The 22,031-nt window shown below is 37.6% G+C and overlaps 1 protein-coding gene across 3 annotated transcripts; it reads left to right on the top strand.

Annotated features, from left to right (window-relative positions):
• The first annotated feature begins 550 nt into the window (after positions 1-550).
• Positions 551-19,223, top strand: LOC139953050 (long-chain-fatty-acid--CoA ligase 1-like). 3 transcript variants are annotated; one of them, XM_071952446.1, is made up of 21 exons: positions 569-643; positions 868-981; positions 4,725-4,881; positions 6,932-7,058; positions 7,834-7,901; positions 8,392-8,493; positions 8,880-8,979; positions 10,000-10,208; positions 10,796-10,847; positions 11,047-11,120; positions 11,277-11,354; positions 11,979-12,113; positions 12,721-12,806; positions 12,978-13,032; positions 13,370-13,465; positions 13,654-13,815; positions 14,376-14,492; positions 14,969-15,112; positions 15,698-15,799; positions 16,182-16,253; positions 16,745-19,223. In XM_071952446.1, the coding sequence occupies exons 3-21, from the start codon at positions 4,732-4,734 to the stop codon at positions 16,877-16,879; spliced, it is 2,064 nt and encodes a 687-aa protein (XP_071808547.1). In that variant the 5' UTR covers positions 569-643; positions 868-981; positions 4,725-4,731; the 3' UTR covers positions 16,880-19,223. The 3 variants fall into 3 exon arrangements, with proteins under 3 accessions (XP_071808549.1, XP_071808547.1, XP_071808548.1); XM_071952448.1 differs by lacking the exon at positions 868-981 and having other exon boundaries at positions 551-643; XM_071952447.1 differs by lacking the exons at positions 569-643; positions 868-981 and adding an exon at positions 2,950-3,083.
• Positions 19,224-22,031: the final 2,808 nt, after the last annotated feature.

Here is a 22,031-nt window from a genome sequence, read left to right as displayed (position 1 = left end):
CAACCACGAACCGCTATAACCCGAGAACCGCTATCACCCGAGAACCGCTATCACAGGAGAGTCTTGGCACATTCGTTAAATCTCCCCCCCAAAAAGGGGCGGGCTCTGCGGGAAACCTACGCACGCGCATTATGTTTCCCCCCGATTTTGGGGGGAGATTTAACAAATGTGCCAAGACTCTCCTGTGATAGCGGTTCTCGGGTGATAGCGGTTCGTGGTTGATAGCACGTTGGGGGTGATAGCGCGCTCTCTTGTGACAAATCCAAGAGAGTCTTGAACCAAGACTATGTCGTCAGGTGGTCGTGAGAGACGGCGCATATTATTATGGCACTGTTTGAAAACTAGCACACTGAATAATATCAAATTGATGCCATCCTTTTCCCGCTTGTATGTAAATCAAAATGACACAACAGTCCTTCACTGCTACTTCCCTGCTGACTTTACCACCCTGCCTCGATTTGGGTACTTGGCCCTCTATCGGCAGTTGATTGAAAATCGTCTGGTACCGGGTGGTTCTTTTAAAGCAAGGCGCACGGGACGAGCGAAGGGGGTTCTCTGCCGTCTCTTCGCGCGTAGGGTGATGCAGAGGATTTTAGTCTTTATTCAATACGCTCCTGTTGTTTATTATCCTACAGCTCCTGCGGTAAGTTTTTTTTTATTCTGTGTGATTAAATAAAAACTGTCAATTCTTTAAATAATTTGTAAATAATATTTTCGTAAACTGTACGTTTCGGCTTTTAGCCGCTGTTATTGCAGTTTTTTAAAGAAATCATTAATTTCCATCGCTTATCAGAAACATTCGGCAATAGATCCTTGTAAGATATTTTTAACAGAGGAGCCTTGAACAAAGACTAATACCACTGAGAGCGAGCATGCAGTATTATTAGCAGCAACAAAACGCAGGAGGCCGAACGCTTGGCTCAGCAGACGTAAGAAAATTCATCCCATCCAGCAGATAACTTGAACATTTTATTATTTTAGGTAAGTAAAAGGTGAAGTGATAAGAAGTGATTTAAGGAAAGCTACTTTTGATAAGAATGCATTATTCAATGTGGCACTGTGGCCATTTTAATTTGTGGTTTTTATGGAATTGTTCTCGCCGCCCCCTTCCTCGTTGGCTTGCTACCCCCACCCCACTGACGTGACTTGTGTGTGCATGCTGTCACATGTATCGTACCATGCTTATCAAATGACAATAATATTACAATGGCGTTACATTACACTCAACATAAATCATGTACACGTAGAATGGGCTGCCAACGTCTGCTGTCTAGACAATGCAAGGAAGTATTCAGTAGACAGTTAAAAACAAGCCTAGGCTAGGGGGCTATGGTCTATGGAGTATGTGCTCAGCCTCAAGCAAAACAGTTTTTTGGGGTAACAGTCATATCCAACCGGTAGTCCATACACACAGTAAAAAGACAATCACACTTTTAGTGTACACTTTACAGCCCTTACCAATGCTTACAGTTTTATCAAAGTCTTTTATTTATGCCCAAGGACCAAGGGGGGCAAGGGTTTATCTCCACTAGATATAAAAGGTAAACCATAGTACAAACTTCATGTAGATAAAACATTGAATTGAACTGATTCATTAGATAACAAGACAATGTATACCAGAGCAGTCACTTTATTTTGCCAAAAACATCGTCCGATTTCAAAGTAAACAAGATAAAGATAAATGTTTGATGTTTCATAACTGACTGCAAAGTAACGACATGTGCCATCCTAAAGAAATCTTGCAAGAGTTATTTTATTTTGCACAAATTTCCAATAAATGTTTTGACCCTACAGTATGCCCTCAGATTCCTTTTTGTTGGTTGATTTTTGAGGATTGAGGCAGTAGGGATCCTACATAAACTTCGCTTGGTTTTGTTGGGCAGTTAAGTGTGAAAGCTTAGTTAGTGAGTATGTTTGACAGTCTTTTTTGTTGATTATTTGTTAGAAATCTGTAATTAGTTCGATAGACCTAAGAAAAGTAACGTAGTACAAAAAAAAAGATTTTGCTAAAGACTGTTTACAGCAGAGATTGGAGAAACAATTCCACTTCAGGCTTGATTGAGTCTACCAACATTCCACACACCAAAGGCCTTCGCTTCGCCTCGGCACCTGTGGACCGAAAAACTTAATATACAGTTGGTTATTGTTTGAATTTCCACCACAGGGGCTGAATTGAATTCAACTTTAAAGCATCGTTCAGGGTCACAAAGCACCCACAAAACAGAATCCATAGTTAAAAATCAAAAAATTGTTGCTCCATGGTATACCAGGATAATTTTCCAACCAACCACTTCAAGGCAGTCCCCATAAACAATTCACTTTTCTATTTCCATTTAATTGTCTTTTTGAAAGGCAAAATATCCTTTGGTTTTTTGGACCGTTTGATTGTTTTAATCCTATCATAAAAACTTAGCTGTGAAAATTTCAAATGGTTTTCATACCAGGATAATTTACAGGCAACCAGTTCCATGCAGTCTCTACGAAGAAAACCAATTCACATTTTAATTTCCATTCTATTGTCTTTAAAGGCAAAGGACCGTCTGATTGTTTTCGATTCCCTTTCTCTAAAACGAAATTCATTTTCTCGCAAGTTCGATGACCGATTGAGCTCAAGTTTTCACAGGTCTGTTATTTTATGCATATGTTGAGATACACCAATTGTGAAGACTAGTCTTTGACAATTACCAATAGTGTCCAGTGTCTTTAACACAAGTGTCCACAGGTTGTCAATACTCAACCTACATCAGTCAATCAATCAAGCAATTTTTATTAGCGTTTGTGTTTTTTAGCAGAAAATTTGGAGTTGAATGGATTTGTAGTGGATTGTGCAACCATGCATATCCATTGTGAACTGACTGATCGCTGGGTTGTGTTGTTCATTGCAAAACCACTTCACTGCATACATATGTGTGTAAAGATAAAAAAAAACAAAAAACAGAAACTACGACTTCTATTTTGGGCGTGTTGTACATTGTTAGCAGTTGAAGTGCTTAGGTAACGTTGCTGTATGTGTACACGTATACGTATACTTGTTGTATTGTTTCTGCTTTTCTCCATGCACTCAATCTTTCATCATCAAAATGGTAAGATTAATGATTTTGTCAGTCACTTTTCTTCTACTATTTCTTGTTCTTCATATTCAATCTTCTTCTTTGCCTAAAGTATGGTAGCAGGAACTCAAATACTTTTATAATACGAGGAAGTAAAATTGCAGATTACAACCATCATTATAATATTATGATGATGGTTAATTATTTAATAATATACTTAATAGGGTAGATTGCCTCAGCTTTCGATCCAAACCGGACCTCCTTCAGAGGCATAAAACAAGTACAAACAAATACATATATCCATTTAAAGAAAAAGAGAGGGGAAAGGGATTAAGGGAAGGATCCAGAAAGAAGCGGGAAATGGAAGCGGGAAAGAAGCGGGAAATGCCCTGTGCTTTGTCTGTGGTGTAAAGTTACCAATACACATTGACATTTTCCTCATAAAGGTGCCCCTTACCAGAGGAAAATTGCTGTGCCCCTTCAAGAGCAAAGTTCAAGGCCTGTAATTCATTGTGAATAATAATGGCTCCTACATTATATAGCGCAATTCCAAAGAAAAGAAACCTTGTTCTTTGACAATTTTTACCCCTGGTATTTATTAACTGAAAACCTGAAACCTGGAACCTGGACTGGACTGGACCAGGAGTTTCTGATCAGCAGAGGGTGGGTTTGAGTCCTGGTGTCATGGTCTCAGCTATCCGTCTCATTCTCCCATATAACCAGCACCCTTGTTTACAGGTTTCCTCAGGCTCGCGAGCTACATGTACACGACTTTAAATTTAACTTATGAGGCATCATTGGTTTCATTACCAGAAAAGTGCAGAACTTTTTTGTACTGGAGACATTTAAAGTTTTTGTAAGCCTTATATCTTGCTAAGATATGTAAGACCGGTTGATAAAGCATGACGATCAATGTCAAAGACCGGTTGATGAAGCATGACGATCAATGTCAAAGACCGTTTGATGAAGCATGACGATCAATGTCTAAGACCGGTTGATGAAGCATGAAGCTCAATGTCAAAGTCTTTTGCAAGGATGGCCGAACTTTCACAAAGGGGCATTTTTAATTGTACCGGATTCGGATTTCTGTATCTGCTGTAGGAAATGACACCCAGGGTTTGACCTTGGCCTTTCCCTTTCATTGAATCGTAAGCCACAAACAAATTAAAGATGCAGCAACCGTCAGAATAAAGTCTCTGTGATTTCTCTAGTATATTTCATAATTGGAATAATAGTAATAATATTTATAACAATAGTTAAAATTTGTATAGCGCCAAATCCATCAAAAAGAAATGAGAAATGTTCCATGGCGCTTAAAGAGTCAAATTTTCAAAACAAAATCCCTAAAGACAAACACAAAGTCCTCAAGGACACAATCTGAGAAAAATGACCGACAGTAGTGCTTCTCAAATTCAGTTTTGGGGGATAAAAACTGATACCCTTTACATAACTATATTACTTTGATGTGAAATGTTTCTCAAAATGCTTTATATTATCGAAAGCTTCTATACTTCTTACTAAGTAAGTTTTTATTGCCATTAACTTTAAGAGTTTTAAACAAACATCTAGTTTCTACCTTCCCTTTAAGGCCTTGCTCTTGACCCAAATCTGGACTTGATTGTCAAATGCCTTTTAATGTTTTCCTTCCGTTTGATTTTATTTGTATTTCTAAAGGACCGTCATGGCTCAAGTTATTGAATATCTCGCTGAACATCCAGTGGTAGCAGTAGCAGCGACTGCGGCAGCGTTAGGAACGACAGCCATGATGTTTGGGGGTCAACAACCTGTCAAGCCACCCTTCTCCTTGAGCCAGCAATCCGTGGAATTACCCGTAAGTCAAACTCATTTGAAACCAGTCCAGGGGTCCATTTCACAAAGAGTTAGGACTCATCTTATCTTCAGTTAGGACAAGTTACTCGTCCTAACTTAGGATTAATCTTAAGGTCTGCATGCTACAGTGCAGGGTTGGGACTCGCCCTAAGTCCTAAGATAGTCTTAAGTTAGGAAGAGTTTTGTGAAATCGACGTCAGGGCCAGTGATCATAGCATTGGGCCAGCAGACTCGTGACCGGACAAGCCCGGTGGTCTTGTGTTGTTTGTGTTCAAATGTTGACTTTCAGTTTGATCATTATAATTGTGTGTGTTGATTGTTGTATAAATCATACTTACATGTATCATTTAAATACAAATGAGATATCTTCTCTTAGTACCTTTTCAAGTTCAAACAGATTATTATAGACGATGTGACCTATGTGACCTGTAAACCGCCCTCTGTTGACAAAACACTATATATGTCATGTTTCGCCGGGCACTGAGTTGCGCAGTCATAGTAAGATTGCGTACACTTTCTAGCTGGCTGCCAAAACACAAAGGTTTTGCCCGGCGGTATGCGCGCGAATCATGTTATGGTTTTCGTGTGACGTCAGAGGTCACATCGTCTATAGATCGTCAAGTTTTCTTCTCATTGAACTACTTGAGCTCTGAGCTTTTCCCAAAAATTCAAGCCCTATAGCCTAGTCCAGTAGAATTTTAGAAAATGTTGTATTCATTACTAACAAAAAGAAAAACCCAAGACAGAAGCAGCTTTTAGATGTGATTTAGTCTTGAACATTTAGTATACAGAAGAGAAATGTTTATTATTTGGTGATTGCCTCATTGCCCCATCACAGTACATTGCAATTGCTCATGCAGGAAAAACTGTCTGGCCATAAGAATTACAAGATGGAAAATAATGTATTGGGCTGGGATTTATTATAATACCTGCTAGGTTGGCAACTTGCCAGTTGAGTAAAATAGCAATTTACCAAAACTGAAACCATTCAAGAACTACCTCTAGTACATGTACGCGCATATCATTATGACCATACTATTGTTTTCCTAAAGCATGTACTGCGTACATTTATTGTACTGCATGTATGCATTATGCAATGTAAATAGATGATTTTTTCCATTGATCATAATTTATGTTGACTACAGTAGAGCTACAGAGCCTTGTTATCATGTAGGCATGATTTGCACACAGCTCAATGGAAGAAAACATTATGTCAAAAAATAGAGAAATAAATATAATTGTGCTAAATTTTTATCCACTTTGGACGGAGCACAACTCAAAATTTGTTAAGCGGTTATTTTTACGATCCTTGATTTTACATCTTGGTTTTAATGAAGAGAAAAATCAAGTACAATTCCTGCTGTGAAATTCTCAGTTCTTAGTATGCACTTATTCCTTGTTGTAGTATCAACAAAAATAATGTCACTGTATACATAGTAGGTTTTGAAGACGATCAGAGCATACTGATCTAGAAGACGATCAGAGCATACTGATCGAAACGTCGAGTAAATCCAACGGTTCTTTTCAGAACCACCCCAACTCGTTTAGAGATTGTTATTACATGGTGTTACCGCAAACTCTTCTATATAGGTTTTGAAGCATTGCTTGGTGAGGCATCAATCAATGTACATATTCGGTTTGCGGTAACACCCTCTGCAAATCTACTTTGCTGTGTAGATTTTGATCTTAAGAACTAGGTCATGTTTGTTTTTCTACTGCCGCGGAGTAGACTGCGGAAATGTCACATGGTCTACAATGTTTATAGTCATCAATCAACATCCAGAATGACTTCACCATTCTTGTGTACAATGTATATGTAAAATGTATGTCAGGTGCACAAGTTTGGCCAATGTACACATGCTTATTTGACCTCCATGTGAGGGCGCCCTACTGATATGACATCATGCAGGTGCCCTTACTAGAGGGAAATTGCTGTGCCCCTTTAAGAGCGAAGTTCAATGTCTGAAAGTGGTTAAGGTGTTATTCATCGATACCAATTTCTTTAAAAACTGCCAATTCTCTAAATATTGGTTTTTTTCAACTTGTTGTAGGGACCAGAGCATGTACACGTTAGCCCGCTATGCGATTATAAGAATGGACAACACGTCGTTGATGAACCGTGTTATGCTGAAGTACCAACTTGCTACGAGACACTCCTCCATGGAATGAAAGTATCAGGTAAATTCACTCTGAACGTTTCTTTTAATCTTTGTGGTCTCAGATCTCTTTGTGGTCTCAGATCTCTTTGTGGTCTCGGATCTCTTTGTGGTCTCAGATCTCTTTGTGGTCTCAGATCTCTTTGTGGTATCAGATCTCTTTGTGGTCTCAGATCTCTTTGTGGTCTCAGATCTCTTTGTGGTCTCAGATCTCTTTGTGGTCTCAGATCTCTTTGTGGTCTCAGATCTCTTTGTGGTCTCAGATCTCTTTGTGGTCTCAGATCTCTTTGTGGTCTCAGATCTCTTTGTGGTCTCAGATCTCTTTGTGGTCTCAGATCTCTTTGTGGTCTCAGATCTCTTTGTGGTCTCAGATCTCTTCGTGGTCTCAGATCTCTTCGTGGTCTCAGATCTCTTCGTGGTCTCAGATCTCTTCGTGGTCTCAGATCTCTTCGTGGTCTCAGATCTCTTTGTGGTCTCAGATCTCTTTGTGGTCTCAGATCTCTTTGTGGTCTCAGATCTCTTTGTGGTCTCAGATCTCTTTGTGGTCTCAGATCTCTTTGTGGTCTCAGATCTCTTTGTGGTCTCAGATCTCTTTGTGGTCTCAGATCTCTTTGTGGTCTCAGATCTCTTTGTGGTCTCAGATCTCTTTGTGGTCTTCATGGGGTTCTTGGCTAGTGCAGTGATTGAGTTCGCTTCTGGGAGTCGTTGGCTTCACAACCAGAATAAATGAAATGAAAATGGAATGGTATAAACTTTCTTATCATCGGCTTGATTTGTTGATTTTTTTTTGTTTTTAGGGGATGGTCCGTGTTTGGGTTGGAGAACGTCCTCTGAGGCTCCCTTTCAATGGATGTCATACAGTCAGGTACAAAATTTAAATACTGCCCTCGCTCGGGTAAAAGATTTCAATATATTGTGTGTGTTGGCCAAGTGGACTCGGGACTCAAGATCTGGTGTAACTGACCAGCAGAGTGTGAGTTCGAGCCCCGGTCGTGAAACTTGTTCTATAAGCAAGACAATAGCCATATTATATTTTTATTTATATTTTAATTCTTCGGGCAAATCAATAAAACAAGCACAGGCCGTCCACGGAAGTAAAAAAAACTGTCATCAAAAAAGATGTGCCCTCCCAGACCTAGCTCATTATTGCTGTGTCCTTCGGACAAGAAGTAAAGTCGTTGGTGCTGTGTGTTGTGAAATGCACATTAAAAGAACCCATTTTTCACAATAAGTAAAGCATCTCAATGAGTAATATTTTAAGGGAAGCTTTCTATCATCATTGTCATCATCATCTGTGTATGTTTGTGTTTTGTGGCATACAAAAAATACTTAAACTCAACGTCTTTGGTTGACAGGTTCAAGCCCACTCATTGTCCCTTGGGTCAGCTCTGATGGAGAGGGGATGCACTCCTAGCAACTCCACAAATATTGGTATCTTCTCACAGAACAGACCGGAGGTACGTATATTTACAAGGTGTGGCACCCCAAACAAAACTGTTGATGCAAACTATGTTTCTTTTTATTTCTAAACCTTGTTCTTTCGCGAAAAAACCCAGAAAGTACCACCCCACCCTAAAACAAAAATAATAATAATAATAAATTATAATAATGATTTGAGAGATTGCATGGTGAGGTATCAATGTATATTAGGTTTCCAGTAACACCATGTGTGTATCTACATGTACCAGCTAGGTAGATTTATGTTCTTTTTAGAATTTGTCTTGCTATTTATTGTACTTTTGAGTGTTACAAAGAGGTGTCTAGTTATGACATGGAGTGACACTAAACCCTAGACTTCCTCATTCTTCATAACTGTGGTTTTGATAACGATTTTTCCTGACAGTGGGTGATAATGGACCGAGCCTGCATTGCGTTCTCTATGGTCGCTGTGGCTTTATACGACACCCTAGGCAACGAAGCTTGTGAACATATCATCGGCATCAGTGAGTAGGAAACAAGACTTGATTTCCCAATTTCGCTTTCATTTTCAAATTGTGTGTTTGGGATTCATATTTACCTGGAAATAGTTCTATTTATAGCAGGCGGGTTGTGGGGAGTAGAAGGAAATGAATGACATATTGAAACATGTTTAGTGGAACCATAAGTAATAATTTGAATTTAATTGAAATAGTTTATTGAAAAAAGTATCATCGGAGCCACAGGCAAAATTCAGAATTATTTTACATATAAATTATAAGGGTATTTTCAAATATTAATAAAGAATACATAAAACACAATCAAATATAGATACTTAATATAGCAGTGCAACGATATATTAAGTATCTATATTTGATTTGTGTTTAATGTATTTTTTATAGCACGATAGCACAAAAAACCCTAATAATAAACCAATTCAATTCAAGTACGGCCTTGTGTTTTTGAAAGTTCAACACCAAAGAGTTATGGGGTCTTGTAAAAATTAATCCAGTACTTCTAGTCTCTGGCGTTAAATTATTTTGGATTTCTGTCGAACGGTATTTCCATGATAGATTTGGTTTTACTTGCTCAAAGGCCTTGGTTCCCCTTCGAAATTGTCCCACAGACTCTTAAGTTTTACCACTGAAAGTGCCCTTTGTAAAAAGAAACTGTCAATCTCCTTACGAGTACACTGTCCGAAACCTTGAGTCCGCTTGTTCTTCTCAGAACCACGATCACTCAAAAGAGATTTGTCTACATGGTGTCACCGCAAAAATATTTCAAAAAAAAAATAATGGCCCACCCTCTCAATAAAGATATTCCAGGCTTGAAACTCTGGCAGTGAGAAGAAAAAAAAATAGTAAACTTGCTGGTCCAACCATGTAATAAAACTAATGAGGAGTTTTGTCTCTGAAAAGAGTCAGTTTGGTCTCGATGTTTTGAATAGTATACTCTGCTCGTCTTTAGGAGAAAGCTGGCAATGAGCACGAACAGAAACTACAGTCACATTATTTGTCATGTTCTATGTATTTTGTTTTCCATCTCAGCTCAAATGTCAATCATCTTCATCGACAAGGCTGCAAAGTTGAAGATCCTTCTAGGAATCCTCAATGAATCCTCGACGGTGAAACTGATTGTCCTCATGGACGGACCCATCCCCGACGAGATGAAGATGGACTTTGAGAAGCGAGAGATTGAGATAATCCTTTATCAAGATTTGATGGAGATTGGGAACAATAATCCGCACGAGCCTAAGGTATAGACTAATTCGTTTGAGGTCATTGTGTGTTTTGCAAGTGTTTTGTAGCATCGCTGGGATGTCATTGCACTCGCATATCAAGCGCGAGTGTGCACTATGGTTAACTAAAGGTTGACTGTTTTGACTTGAACCAAGACTGGTCTACCATTGGTTGACTGTGGTCGACCATTCGGAACCAGCCTCGAGCCCATAGTTTCTTCCAGGGTAGCTGATAGCCTGTCCCATACTTACATGTGTAAAGTGCAGAGGGGAACCAGTGACACTATAGCAAAAACATGAAAGGCTATGGAGCGGGGTACTGATTGTTGACTAGGCTTCCAACAAGTGGTTTGATTGTGTGCGTCATGGCGCATGTACGTTGGTGGTCAGTGGTCAACTTAATGTGCGCACTCGAACTTGCTCGATACATGTACTAGTCGTCAGTAGTATCTTGTGTCAGTGTAGCTGTTATGTCTAATGTTTGTCTGTCCTTTTGTTTGCCTGTCTGTTTGTTCGTTTGTGTCTGTCCGTGAGTGATAAGTGCTCATCAATCATTAATCATTTCTTCATTTATTTGATTCATTTTAATTTTTTGTTTTCTTCAGCCGCCCTCTAAAGATGACACCTGCTCTATCTGTTTCACGAGTGGCACCACAGGTAAAGTATGCACTTTATCGTATCAAGCTGTTCCGATTTGTTGCCAATCGACCCACAACATTTGAAAGCTCAGTTTTTAGTAGATGTGAGTAAAGATCAATAGTTGTGGTATTTTCCCTCGCCTTTCCTCTCTGGGACCCTGGTTCGAATCCCACTGGCAAGATGAAGGCACTTGACATGTTGATGTTTTTTTGCACAGGTATTCCGAAGGGAGCGATCATGACACACAACAACTTCATGACAGACATCAAGGGACTTGAGATGTTCTCAGAGGTCAGTATTTATTCTCAGCAGGGTCATGTTAGGGCACTCTTTGTGCGAATATAGGCAAGCACACTGTAATTTTTACCCCATTAACTGCTTTGTTGAAATTGTGATGAATTCATCAAGGCACAAACTGTTCGTAACCCATTTATTTTTGTTTTTCAGGGGATTTGTTGGATGGATGAACATGACACTCATCTGTCGTATCTTCCCCTAGCGCATCAGTATGAGCGACTTGTTTTGGTGAGTTCGTATAGCCCACCCTCGTTTGACATCTAACTGCAAGTGTCATTTTTGGCTTCCCAATGACTGTGAGGAGTTCCCACCATTTCAAAAAAACGATTAATGAAAATTTAGATTTACAATTCAACCGTCTAAAGTTTATCTAGCCTGACTGAAGGTGATGGTATGTGAAATTCAAAAATGATTGCCACCTAGAAGTTTGAATTATGTATACCATATATATTTTCTGGCGTGCGTGTCCGAGCGGTCTTGTTCACCAAACCTAAGCTCTGGTGCTGTCAGCAGCAGAGTGTGGGTTCGAACCCCAGTCAGGACACTAGGGCACTTGAACAAGGCACTTAACATAACATGTTGGGAAGGTAGTGCCTTCTGCTCTACCAGCCAGGCCCCTAGTGGATGATACTCGTGCCTACATCCTTTTGGACTGTGATGGGGGTAACCCTGTTTCAGCCCCAGGAGTAGGTGGCAACGTGTCCCTGATGACAGTTGATTTGGGCCCACATCCCGAATCAGTTAAATGTAGCCCTCACCTTGAAGTGGCAGTCCAGCCATGTGAGAAGGGGCGATACTTCATAGAGTAAAATCCCTAATCCCTTGTTTTTGTTTTGTTTTATTCTTTGACAGTACTGTCTGATGCAGCAAGGAGCTCGCATTGGATTCTTCCAAGGAGATATTAAGAAACTCTTGGATGACGTTCAGGCCTTGAAGCCCACCGTCTTCCCATCGGTACCCCGCCTCCTCAATAGAATATACGACAAGGTCAGTTAATACTCCAGTGTTTAGTCTTAGTTCGACACCAAGGTCAGATACACTGACCCTAAAAAAAACGTTTTGAGTGAAGGTGTTACAAAAATTGCAAAATCGCATAGTTAATACTGGTTGTGTGTCATGACTGAGTGGTTAAGAGCATGGAATTCAAGTTCTGATGGTTAAGTCATCAGAGTGTGGGTCCGAATCCTGTCGTGACTCTTGCGTGGTTGAGCAAGATGCTTCACAATAATTGCTTCTCTTCAACCAGGGGTATGCAAGGGTAGAGGTTGATATTGTGTTTGAAAAAGCCTTCTGAATTACATAAGTAGAAAATAGAATTAGCTGTTGCAAACAACTTACCAACCAAATGGACCGAGAGTATAAATGCAAAAAATAGTTAATGGCCTGACGTTTCGACCCTAGCAGAGTCTTTCTCGAAGGCTAATCCCATCATTTAGCCTTCGAGAAAGACTCTGCTAGGGTCGAAACGTCAGGCCATTAACTATTTTTTGCGAATTACATAAGGATTACATTTCAAAGTTACTTGTGGCAAAAAGGTTATGAGAGACCTGGAGAACACAATTACAAATAATTCTGTGCTTTTTCTCTGTCTTAGGTTTTGACGTCCGTCAACAGTGGCAGCTGGATTAAGAGAGCTCTTTTCAATTTTGCATTCAACAAAAAGAAAGCGGAGGTTGAAAGGTATTTATAGTGTATTTATTGAAATAGATTTTAAGATTTTCTTGTTATAATTATTTAATCGGCTTGAACACATAGCTGCGTCCTTCGCTCTATCATGTCTATAGGAGAAGTGCAGTTTGGTACCTCGACTTGTTCATGTATTAAAGTATGGATTTGTTTTCTTCTTTTCAGTGGTATCATCAGAAATAACTCAATGTGGGATAAGCTGATATTCAACAAAATCCAGGTAAATTAAATGGTTGTTGTAAACTACTCGCTTACCAACTAGAATAACCTGTGATATAAAAGCCCAGTTAAATCCCATAAATTCTGGGGAATAAAGCCCGGTTCATACTTTCTGCGAATGCGAAGTGAATTTTGCCATCACAAGGCTGTTGTGTTTCGCAGGACTGTTACAAACTTTTTGTTGCAAATTTGTGACGTCAAAATTCATATCGCATTCACAAGAAATAAGAACCAGGCTCTTTTTTGTAGACGTCTTTGGGCATCATGTGTTTAAGATTTAGATGATTGAGAGAGATTGACATTCATGACATTATTTGGTGAACTGGTTTTTCTCCCAGGCTTTGCTCGGTGGCAACGTGAGATGGATCATTACAGGAAGTGCCCCACTGTCAACGGACGTCATTATGTTCCTTCGAGTTGCTTTCGGATGCGTTGTAAGTTGGCCAAGTTATCGGACTAGAATATCTCAAAGAATTAAACAAATCGTGTTGTTCTTGTTGATTCATTGCCTTACAAAGTACAAACTTTTTAAAGCTTGTTCCTTTAGTTAATGACAAGACCCTGCCGATTTTAAACATCCATTGAAGACACTGTCCCTTATTGTTTGATTCATTTTTTGAAGGTATCTGAGGGTTACGGACAGACAGAATGTACGGCTTGTGCAACTCTGACTGCACCGGGAGACGCATCGGCTGGGCACGTTGGTGCGCCCATTCCATCCTGCATGATCAAACTGGCTGACGTACCCGACATGAACTACTTTGCAGAAAACAATAAGGGAGAGGTGAGTCGTAACATGTAGATCATGGAGGCTGCAATGAGAGACGGGCTGTATCCGAGTTGGCGGCTAAAGCTACGGCTACAGCTAGATTTCAGCTTCATCATGCGTTGAGGTATAGGACGTCCTTAGCAACACCCTTAGCAACAGCCCTAGCCGTAGCAGCCAATTCGGATATGGCCTAAGTCTAAGAATAAATTATAAATAATCTAGTAAACTTGCGCGTACAGAAATGTAATTTATCTACTTTTTAGGGAGTGTTGGCTCTGAAAAGAGCTGGTTTGATCTCGATGTTTGAACAGTATACTCTGCTCGTCTTCAGGGGAAAGCCTGAATGCCAGTGGTATTGCTGCTTAAGTAGTGCTTGAGGGATCCTTATGTTGGCAATCCATATCATCCATCGAGAGACAGTCTGGTTCCTTTGGGGTGCAATGACTGTTGGCATTCATTACTGTTAAGGGATACAAGAAACATGACAAGACATTGGCAGCATTGTATCCGGGAGAAAAGTTCAAGGAGGTAAGGTCTCTAGAGCTTTTCTAATTTGATTTCTTTTTGTTCCTCAGGTTTGCTTCAAAGGTCCAATCTTATTTAAGGGTTATCTGAAACAACCAGAGAAGACAAAGGAAGCGATTGATGAAGATGGATGGCTGCACTCTGGGGATGTTGGAGAGTGGCTACCGGTAAGAAACCTGATGACTCTTGAGAAATTGATACTGGAGGAATTCGATTGGCCAGATTTGAACCCTGAACCTAAAGACCAACAGTCTAACTACTTGACCATGGTGATATAAGACTACAGTGTGGATTGCTTATGTTATTAGGATGCCTTTAGAAAGATTTGTAATTTCAAAGGTTCAAATTCTTTGTGTTTTTAATTTATTTTAATTTGATTTTATAACACATCAAACGGTCTAATTACCGCCGTAACAGGATGGAAAGGAAACAAGAAAAAATGTTCAGACGGGAGGAAAACCCCCACGCATTCAGATAGGGGCTGACAATCCAATCTACATGCAAGTCTCCGGTCTGAGGTGGGATTCGAACCTGGGTCCACAGAGGTGAAGAGTAGGGAAAGAAACCACTGACCGAATCCAATCCCCTTTCATTCTATAAATGTGAAATAAAATGTGCTGCATTATTCCATTTTTTTCCGTAGAATGGAACGCTGAAAATTATCGACCGTAAGAAACACATCTTCAAGTTGTCCCAAGGAGAGTACGTTGCACCTGAGAGACTGGAGAGCGTTTATACACAGCTCCCTCTAGTGGCACAGGCATTCATCTTCGGAGACAGCTTAAAGGTATGGTGCAGGGTGTCAGGATCGAGCGACGTAGCGCACTGAATTTAAGTTGGGCTGGCTGAGTTCTCCCAATGTAGGATCGAATCTCGGTCCTGCCACTTGTATCCTTGAGCAAGACGCTAAACTATAATTGTTCCCTGGCATTCATATCCTAACCTACGGACTTTGCTAAGTAGTTAATAGGAGTAGAAGAAGTAAGAGCGTTGATGTACATTCACATTGGACTTTCATTGGCGACTTCACAACGGTATTAAGAAAGTTTAACCATGCATTTCAACCTAATTTTTGTTGTTGAGATAAGCATTATAATTTGTTTTGACCCTCACACCGATGTGTATTTAGCACCGTATACTCGGTACCTTCCAAAGCTCTGTTAAACATTAAGGGTGATTTGGAGCATGATTTCCAGTACCCTGTGGGCGACAGCCTGTTTATCTGTATAAACCTACATTTGTACAACAAAAGGACAAAGGTCTAGAATTGAGATTTCACAATAACTGCAGGAAAAAGGGAGATTTTGAACATGGAATTCAGTACCCTGTGGATGATCCTTACTTATGTTTGTTTTTCTGTTTTGTTTTTTAGTCTTGTCTTGTCGCGATCATCGTTCCAGATGAGGAGGAACTCAAGAAATACGCCAGCAAAAATAATCTGAGTGGATCCTTCAAAGAACTCTGCAAACTCAAGGTAACAATCCACTTGGGTCTGTCACCCTGTCTCGCTATCAGTGATTATTCTAACCATGTAGAATGGTGCCAGACTGTTTCTTCCACCAAGCCTCCTTTTAGGGTGGTTGATTTGTAAATTATAGATACTGTATGTCTGTCCTAGTTAGTTTCGGAGGATACATAGACTAGCAGAACTCTTATGTAACACAAAGCGGTGGGTTTATAAAACTGGTATCCCATTTGAGTTCCTGTGTGTTGGTGGGCAGGCGGTAGGAAAAAATTTCTGACTGAAAATAATCCTGCACGGGTAACATGAAAAGGATTTCTTTAGGAAGCAAAGTGTATAAGGAGTCTGTTGATGATGGAGGAATAATGGTCTTCTTCTTTCTTTGGTTTTACAGGGAGTAAAGGCGGCCATTTTGAATCAAATTGTGACCCACGGGAAGGAAGCAGGACTGAAAGGCTTTGAATTGGTGAGCAGTAATGTCATTTAACCCTCCTACTAATGGTCTGTTTAATATCATCTGCTGTGGTATTAAATGATGGGCATCTACCAGGCCCAAGTTGCCCTGATCTTGGCCTTGGTGCCCCTTTAATAGTTCCCAGTAGACTCAAAAAATTCCAAAATGATAATGGCTTTGCCCCTCTCAAAGCTGAAAGTCAAGACCTAGAATTCTCTGTGCATCCCAAAGATAAAATGGTATTCACCTTCATAGCACCCTTAGGATGATACAAATTCAGGTGGCCTTTCTAAGCAGAAATTATCAGGATTCCACTCTCAAATTGTACATATGCCACGGTTTGGCTGGTAACCTTATTCGTGTAAGCAAAATTTTATTGCGCTTAGCAACTTTTTTCTACTTTAGCAGTTTGGAGAAATTGGGCCTTGCTTGTTAGTTGTGAAAAGGAAATCAGTTTATTTGGTGGAATTCATTGATTTTGTGTTTTTCTTCTTGTTAACCAGACAAAAGACATCCACATCCACGATGAACTGTTCAGTGCTGAGAACGGTCTCCTGACTCCTACATTCAAGAACAAGAGAGCGACTATCGCTGACTATTTTAAAGATCAGATCACCGAAATGTATCGTCCGCTGTGAAGATGAGGAAGAACAGTGGAACAAGATCCGAGATCGATCTTTGGCTTTGAAGTGGTTTATCTACCCATTGTGAGATTTAAATTTCTTGTCAGTTCTCAAGATGTCAACGCTAAATAAGACAAGAAAACTTTTGGGCTTATGGTTTCTTTGAAGGTGCACCTGCACTAAATGTAAATGCACAAAATATAAAATACAACCCCAGAATGTAAATTATAAAAATCGTCTTATAGATTAAACAAATGCTGCATTCTTTCTTAGCATTATTAACAGCAGCTTAGTGCATGTAATTTTGCCGCAAATATAATCAACTTTTCTAATTTGTAATCTGTACGAGTGTATTGCCATCCACCGGCTCAGTGCTATAATGTCGTCAACATTTGCAATTTAACTTCTGTCATGAACAGAAGGGTGTAAAGTGAAAATGCAGATAAATTTGAATCAAAAATTTATCACAAAATGAAGATTGAATATTTTCCCTACAGTTTTATGTTTGCAATCAAAAACTTTAGAGAGCACTCTCGATCAATGAACTCTATTCACCAAGAGCTCCAAAATATTCAAAATCCATTTCATGAAACGCATACAAATTGAACTATGACCTTATTGTCCTGAGCTGATGGTGTACTAATTTTTTGTATTTATTCAAGTGAAGGTGGCTTTAAACTCAAGCTTTTTCCGTGATGGTTTGGTGCATCACATTCTAACCCAATTTTGTCCAAGAGGAACGGTCTGCTGGCCAAACATTGTCTGTAACATCCGAGAACTTGTTCATCGAAGCAGTGCTTTCATACTCCCTGCTGCTACAAAATGTCAAGATATTAATATTTGAAAGGAAAGATGAACCAGTCTAGTTTGATAGCGATCACTGGGTTATCATGACACCATGTCCTTCAGTAAGATACTTACCCATAATTGCTTCTCTGCACCCAGGAGTATAATGAGAAGCAGTAGTGGATTACCCCCTTAGCGCTAAGTCAAGCAGCTTGGGGGTGAATGCTCCCCAGGAAGTTGAGAGAGTTTGAGGAATGGTTTAAAAGTACGACAGATGAACAGGGATAATAATGTTTTAAAGCCCCTTAATCCAACTACTAGGAAATGTGAGCTAAAACCTAATACTTTGTATTACCATAACAGTATTTTAGAGAACAGGTCAAAGGTCGTAGATGCACCAAGTATAAAGGGAAAGTTTGAAGACATGGTAAAAAAAATTAATAATAAATAAATAAAAAACTAAGAGCTTAAATATTTGTATGTCATGTAAAACATGACATGTGTGGTGGTAATGATGTTGTTATGAACACAAACTGTTTCAATGTAATTGCACTTTGTGTAATGTCATAGAATTCAAACACTGAGAATGCTGAGTGGAATTTCCCTGTTGTCTGTTTTTCGCTGTGCACGCCCTCCTAAAATGGCAGCATGCAAAAATTGCCTTAAAGCGCAAGTAACTACCTCACTCAGCATTTTAAGAGTTCAAGTCCTATGTGTTAGAAGTGTTGTTGATCTCATTTTGATAAGAAAACCATGTGAAGTGGCGTAACATTCCTGTGCTACAAAACATTAATATTACGTGCTACGAAGTATTATTATTATTACATTCACGCATCCATACAGACATTATTGGTTGGCAAATGCCATATAGTTGTAAACTAGACAGAATGACAAAATGTGCATGTGCCTCACACCACTATCAGTCTATTGCAAAAGCCCACATTGGTCGTTCAGTGTGCCATACATGCCTGGTGCCCACCACGCCTGGTGCCCACCACTAGTATTGGTGTGCACTTGCCAGGTTTTGAACGTGGCTATTGAAGGGGCACAGCAATTGTCCTCTGATAAGGGGCACATCTATGAGCAAATTGAAATCTGTACAGGACCTTGCACAGGGCACCATTACAAAGCACAGGGCACCAAGGCTTTTATTTGGCAATGTTCAATGTAGGTATTTTATGAGAAGGGTCTATTATGAGATTTATGACTTTGACAATGATGTTCTATTTTAATGCAGGGTAATTAATGGTTTTAAATGACCTATTCTACTACAGATACATAGGCAGAGATGTTTCAGCCCTGCCATTCTTGTGAATAAATTGGTAAATTTTAACAATTAATTTTGTTTTGTAGTAAATCATGTACTTTATCTAACTTTATTAAACTTATTTACTTTGTGTAACCATAGAGTGTAACCCAGTCACTCAGACTACGTTTTTGTATTTGATCATTTAAAATGACCTGAATTATTTTTGTATACAAATTAATGAATTAAGGGAAATAATACTAAAATTGAAACATGTAAGAGAAGCGCAATTAAATGTTATTATATCTGCAAAGAAAATGCACAGAATGCTCCTTGTGTCCGGTTGTTGGTTAATTTAAGACAATTACTGTTCAGTTTTAGTCTTTAGTGGAAAGAAGACCAAAGTGGATTTGCAAAAATCTTAATGAGGGTCGCCCATATCGATAAGAGAAGTGTTTCACTTTGTGAGTCATCTTAATTTAAAGTGGAAGTATAAATTTACCATCATGAGTTTTTTAAACAAATATTTTCATAATATATTCAGGAAACTACCATGAATTATTTACACAAAAGTCTGAAAAAGTTTGGACTGAGTCTGTGACTCGACTCATAATATGCGCAACCTGTTTTAATTATGGAGTGCGCCCTCTGTTGTTCAGTTGTATGTAGATAATTAAAGGGGGGAGTTTTGACGTTGATCACGAATTATGTTTTTCTGTAAACTTCAGGCAAAAAGTCTCTTTCAAGCCTATCCAAAGGATTCATGTAATTGTGGCTGCTTAACAGAGGCTGGACGCAGAAACAAAGGTATGTTTTAGGGTGATATAGTTAGAAACAATCATTTCCTGATACGTTTATGTTTGATGTTTGCAATGAGTATAGGCCTGTAGCACGGACGCCATTTTGAAACACCCAAAACTGCATAATATGCATGTAATCCCGTTCAGCCGAAATTATAAGCAATTATACTATGCCTGCTTGTACGGAAATAGGCTGCATACATATACTGATACTGCTTGGTTTGTAAATAACTGATACATTTGTATTGCGGGTTCTTTTTCTTTACAGGTTGGTAATAACTTGTACTTTTTGTTTCCAGTTTCTTTTTCTTTACAGGTTTGTAACTAACTTATACTTTTTTTTTTATTTTTTATTTCAGTTTTGTAAATAACTGATAACTTTTGTGTCCAGTTTCTTTTTCTTTACAGGTTTGTATTTTTTATTCCAGATTTGTAAATAACTGATAAATTTTGTTTCCTGTTTCTTTTTCTTGACAGGTTTGTAAATAACTTGAACTTTTTATTTTATTTTTTATTCCAGATTTGTAAATAACTGAAAAAAATTGTTTCCAGTTTCTTTTTCTTTACAGGTTTGTAACTAACTTATACTTTTTATTTTCTTTTTTATTCCAGATTTGTAAATAACTGATAACTTTTGATTCCAGTTTCTTTTTCTTCACAGGTTTGTAAATAACTTAAACTCTTTATTTTATTTTTTTTATTCCAGATTTGTAAATAACTGATAAATTTTGTTTCCTGTTTCTTTTTCTTTACAGGTTTGTAAATAACTTATACGTTTTATTTATTTTTCTTTACAGGTTTGTAACTAACTTATACTTTTTAATATTCTTTATTCCACATTTGTAAATAACTGATAACTTTTGTGTCCAGTTTCTTTTTCTTTACAGGTTTGTATTTTTTATTCCAGATTTGTAAATAACTGATACATTTTGTTTTCAGTTTCTTTTTCTTTACAGGTTTGTAAATAACTTATACTTTTTATTTTATTTTTTATTTCAGATTTATAAATAACTGATAAATTTTGTTTTCAATTTCTTTTTCTTTACAGGGTCGTAAATAACTTATACTGTTTATTTTATGTTTTTATTACAGATTTGTAAATAACTGATAAATTTTGTTTCCAGTTTCGTTTTGTTTACAGGTTTGTAAATAACTTTACTTTTTATTTTATGTTTTATTCCAGATTTGTAAATAACTGATAAATTTTGTTTCCAGTTTCTTTTTCTTTACAGATGTGGTAATAACTTACACTTTTTATTTTATGTTTTATTACAGATTTGTAAATAACTGATAAATTTTGTTTTTACAGGTTTGTAAATAACCTATCCTTTTTTTATTTATTTTTTTTTATTACAGATTTGTAAATAACTGATAAATTTTGTTTCCAGTTTCTTTTTCTATACATGTTTGTAAATAACTTATACTTTTTATTTTATGTTTTAATTACAGATTTGTAAATAACTGATAAATTTTGTTTCCAGTTTCTTTTTCTTTACAGGTTTGTAAATAACTTATACTTTTTATTTTATGTTTTTATTACAGATTTGTTAATAACTGATAAATTTTGTTTCCAGTTTCTTTTTCTTTACAGGTTTGTAAATAACTTTACTTTTTATTTTATGTTTTATTTCAGATTTGTTAATAACTGATAAATTTTGTTTCCAGTTTCTTTTTCTTTACAGGTTTTTAAATAACTTTACTTTTTATTTTATGTTTTATTCCAGATTTGTAAATAACTGATCAATTTTGTTTCCAGTTTCTTTTTCTTTACAGGTTTGTAAATAACTTATACTTTTTATTTTATGTTTTTATTACAGATTTGTAAATAACTGATAAATTTTGTTTCCAGTTTCTTTTTCTCTACAGGTTTATAAATAACTTATACTTTTTATTTTATGTTTTATTCCAGATTTGTAAATAACTGATAAATTTTGTTTCCAGTTTCTTTTTCTTTACAGGTTTTTAAATAACTTTACTTTTTATTTTATGTTTTATTCCAGATTTGTAAATAACTGATCAATTTTGTTTCCAGTTTCTTTTTCTTTACAGGTTTTTAAATAACTTTACTTGTTATTTTATGTTTTATTACAGATTTGTAAATAACTGATAAATTTTGTTTTTACAGGTTTGTAAATAACCTATCCTTTTTTTATTTATTTTTTTTTATTACAGATTTGTAAATAACTGATAAATTTTGTTTCCAGTTTCTTTTTCTATACATGTTTGTAAATAACTTATACTTTTTATTTTATGTTTTAATTACAGATTTGTAAATAACTGATAAATTTTGTTTCCAGTTTCTTTTTCTTTACAGGTTTGTAAATAACTTATACTT

This window comes from Asterias amurensis, chromosome 21 (assembly GCF_032118995.1).
Source record: "Asterias amurensis chromosome 21, ASM3211899v1".
NCBI classification, from domain to species: Eukaryota; Metazoa; Echinodermata; class Asteroidea; order Forcipulatida; family Asteriidae; genus Asterias; species Asterias amurensis.
The sequence above is the reverse complement of the archived record's forward strand: the minus strand, read 5'-3'. Positions and strand labels throughout refer to the sequence as shown.

Bases quoted from the DNA above. Each gene is read 5' to 3' on its own strand.
- LOC139953050 (XM_071952448.1), top strand. From the start codon at position 4,732: ATGGCTCAAGTTATTGAATATCTCGCTGAACATCCAGTGGTAGCAGTA. The intron at 13,033-13,369 runs GTAAATTAAATG...TTTTTCTCCCAG, and splicing joins TGATATTCAACAAAATCCAG to GCTTTGCTCGGTGGCAACGT. The intron at 15,800-16,181 runs GTAACAATCCAC...TTGGTTTTACAG, and splicing joins AAGAACTCTGCAAACTCAAG to GGAGTAAAGGCGGCCATTTT.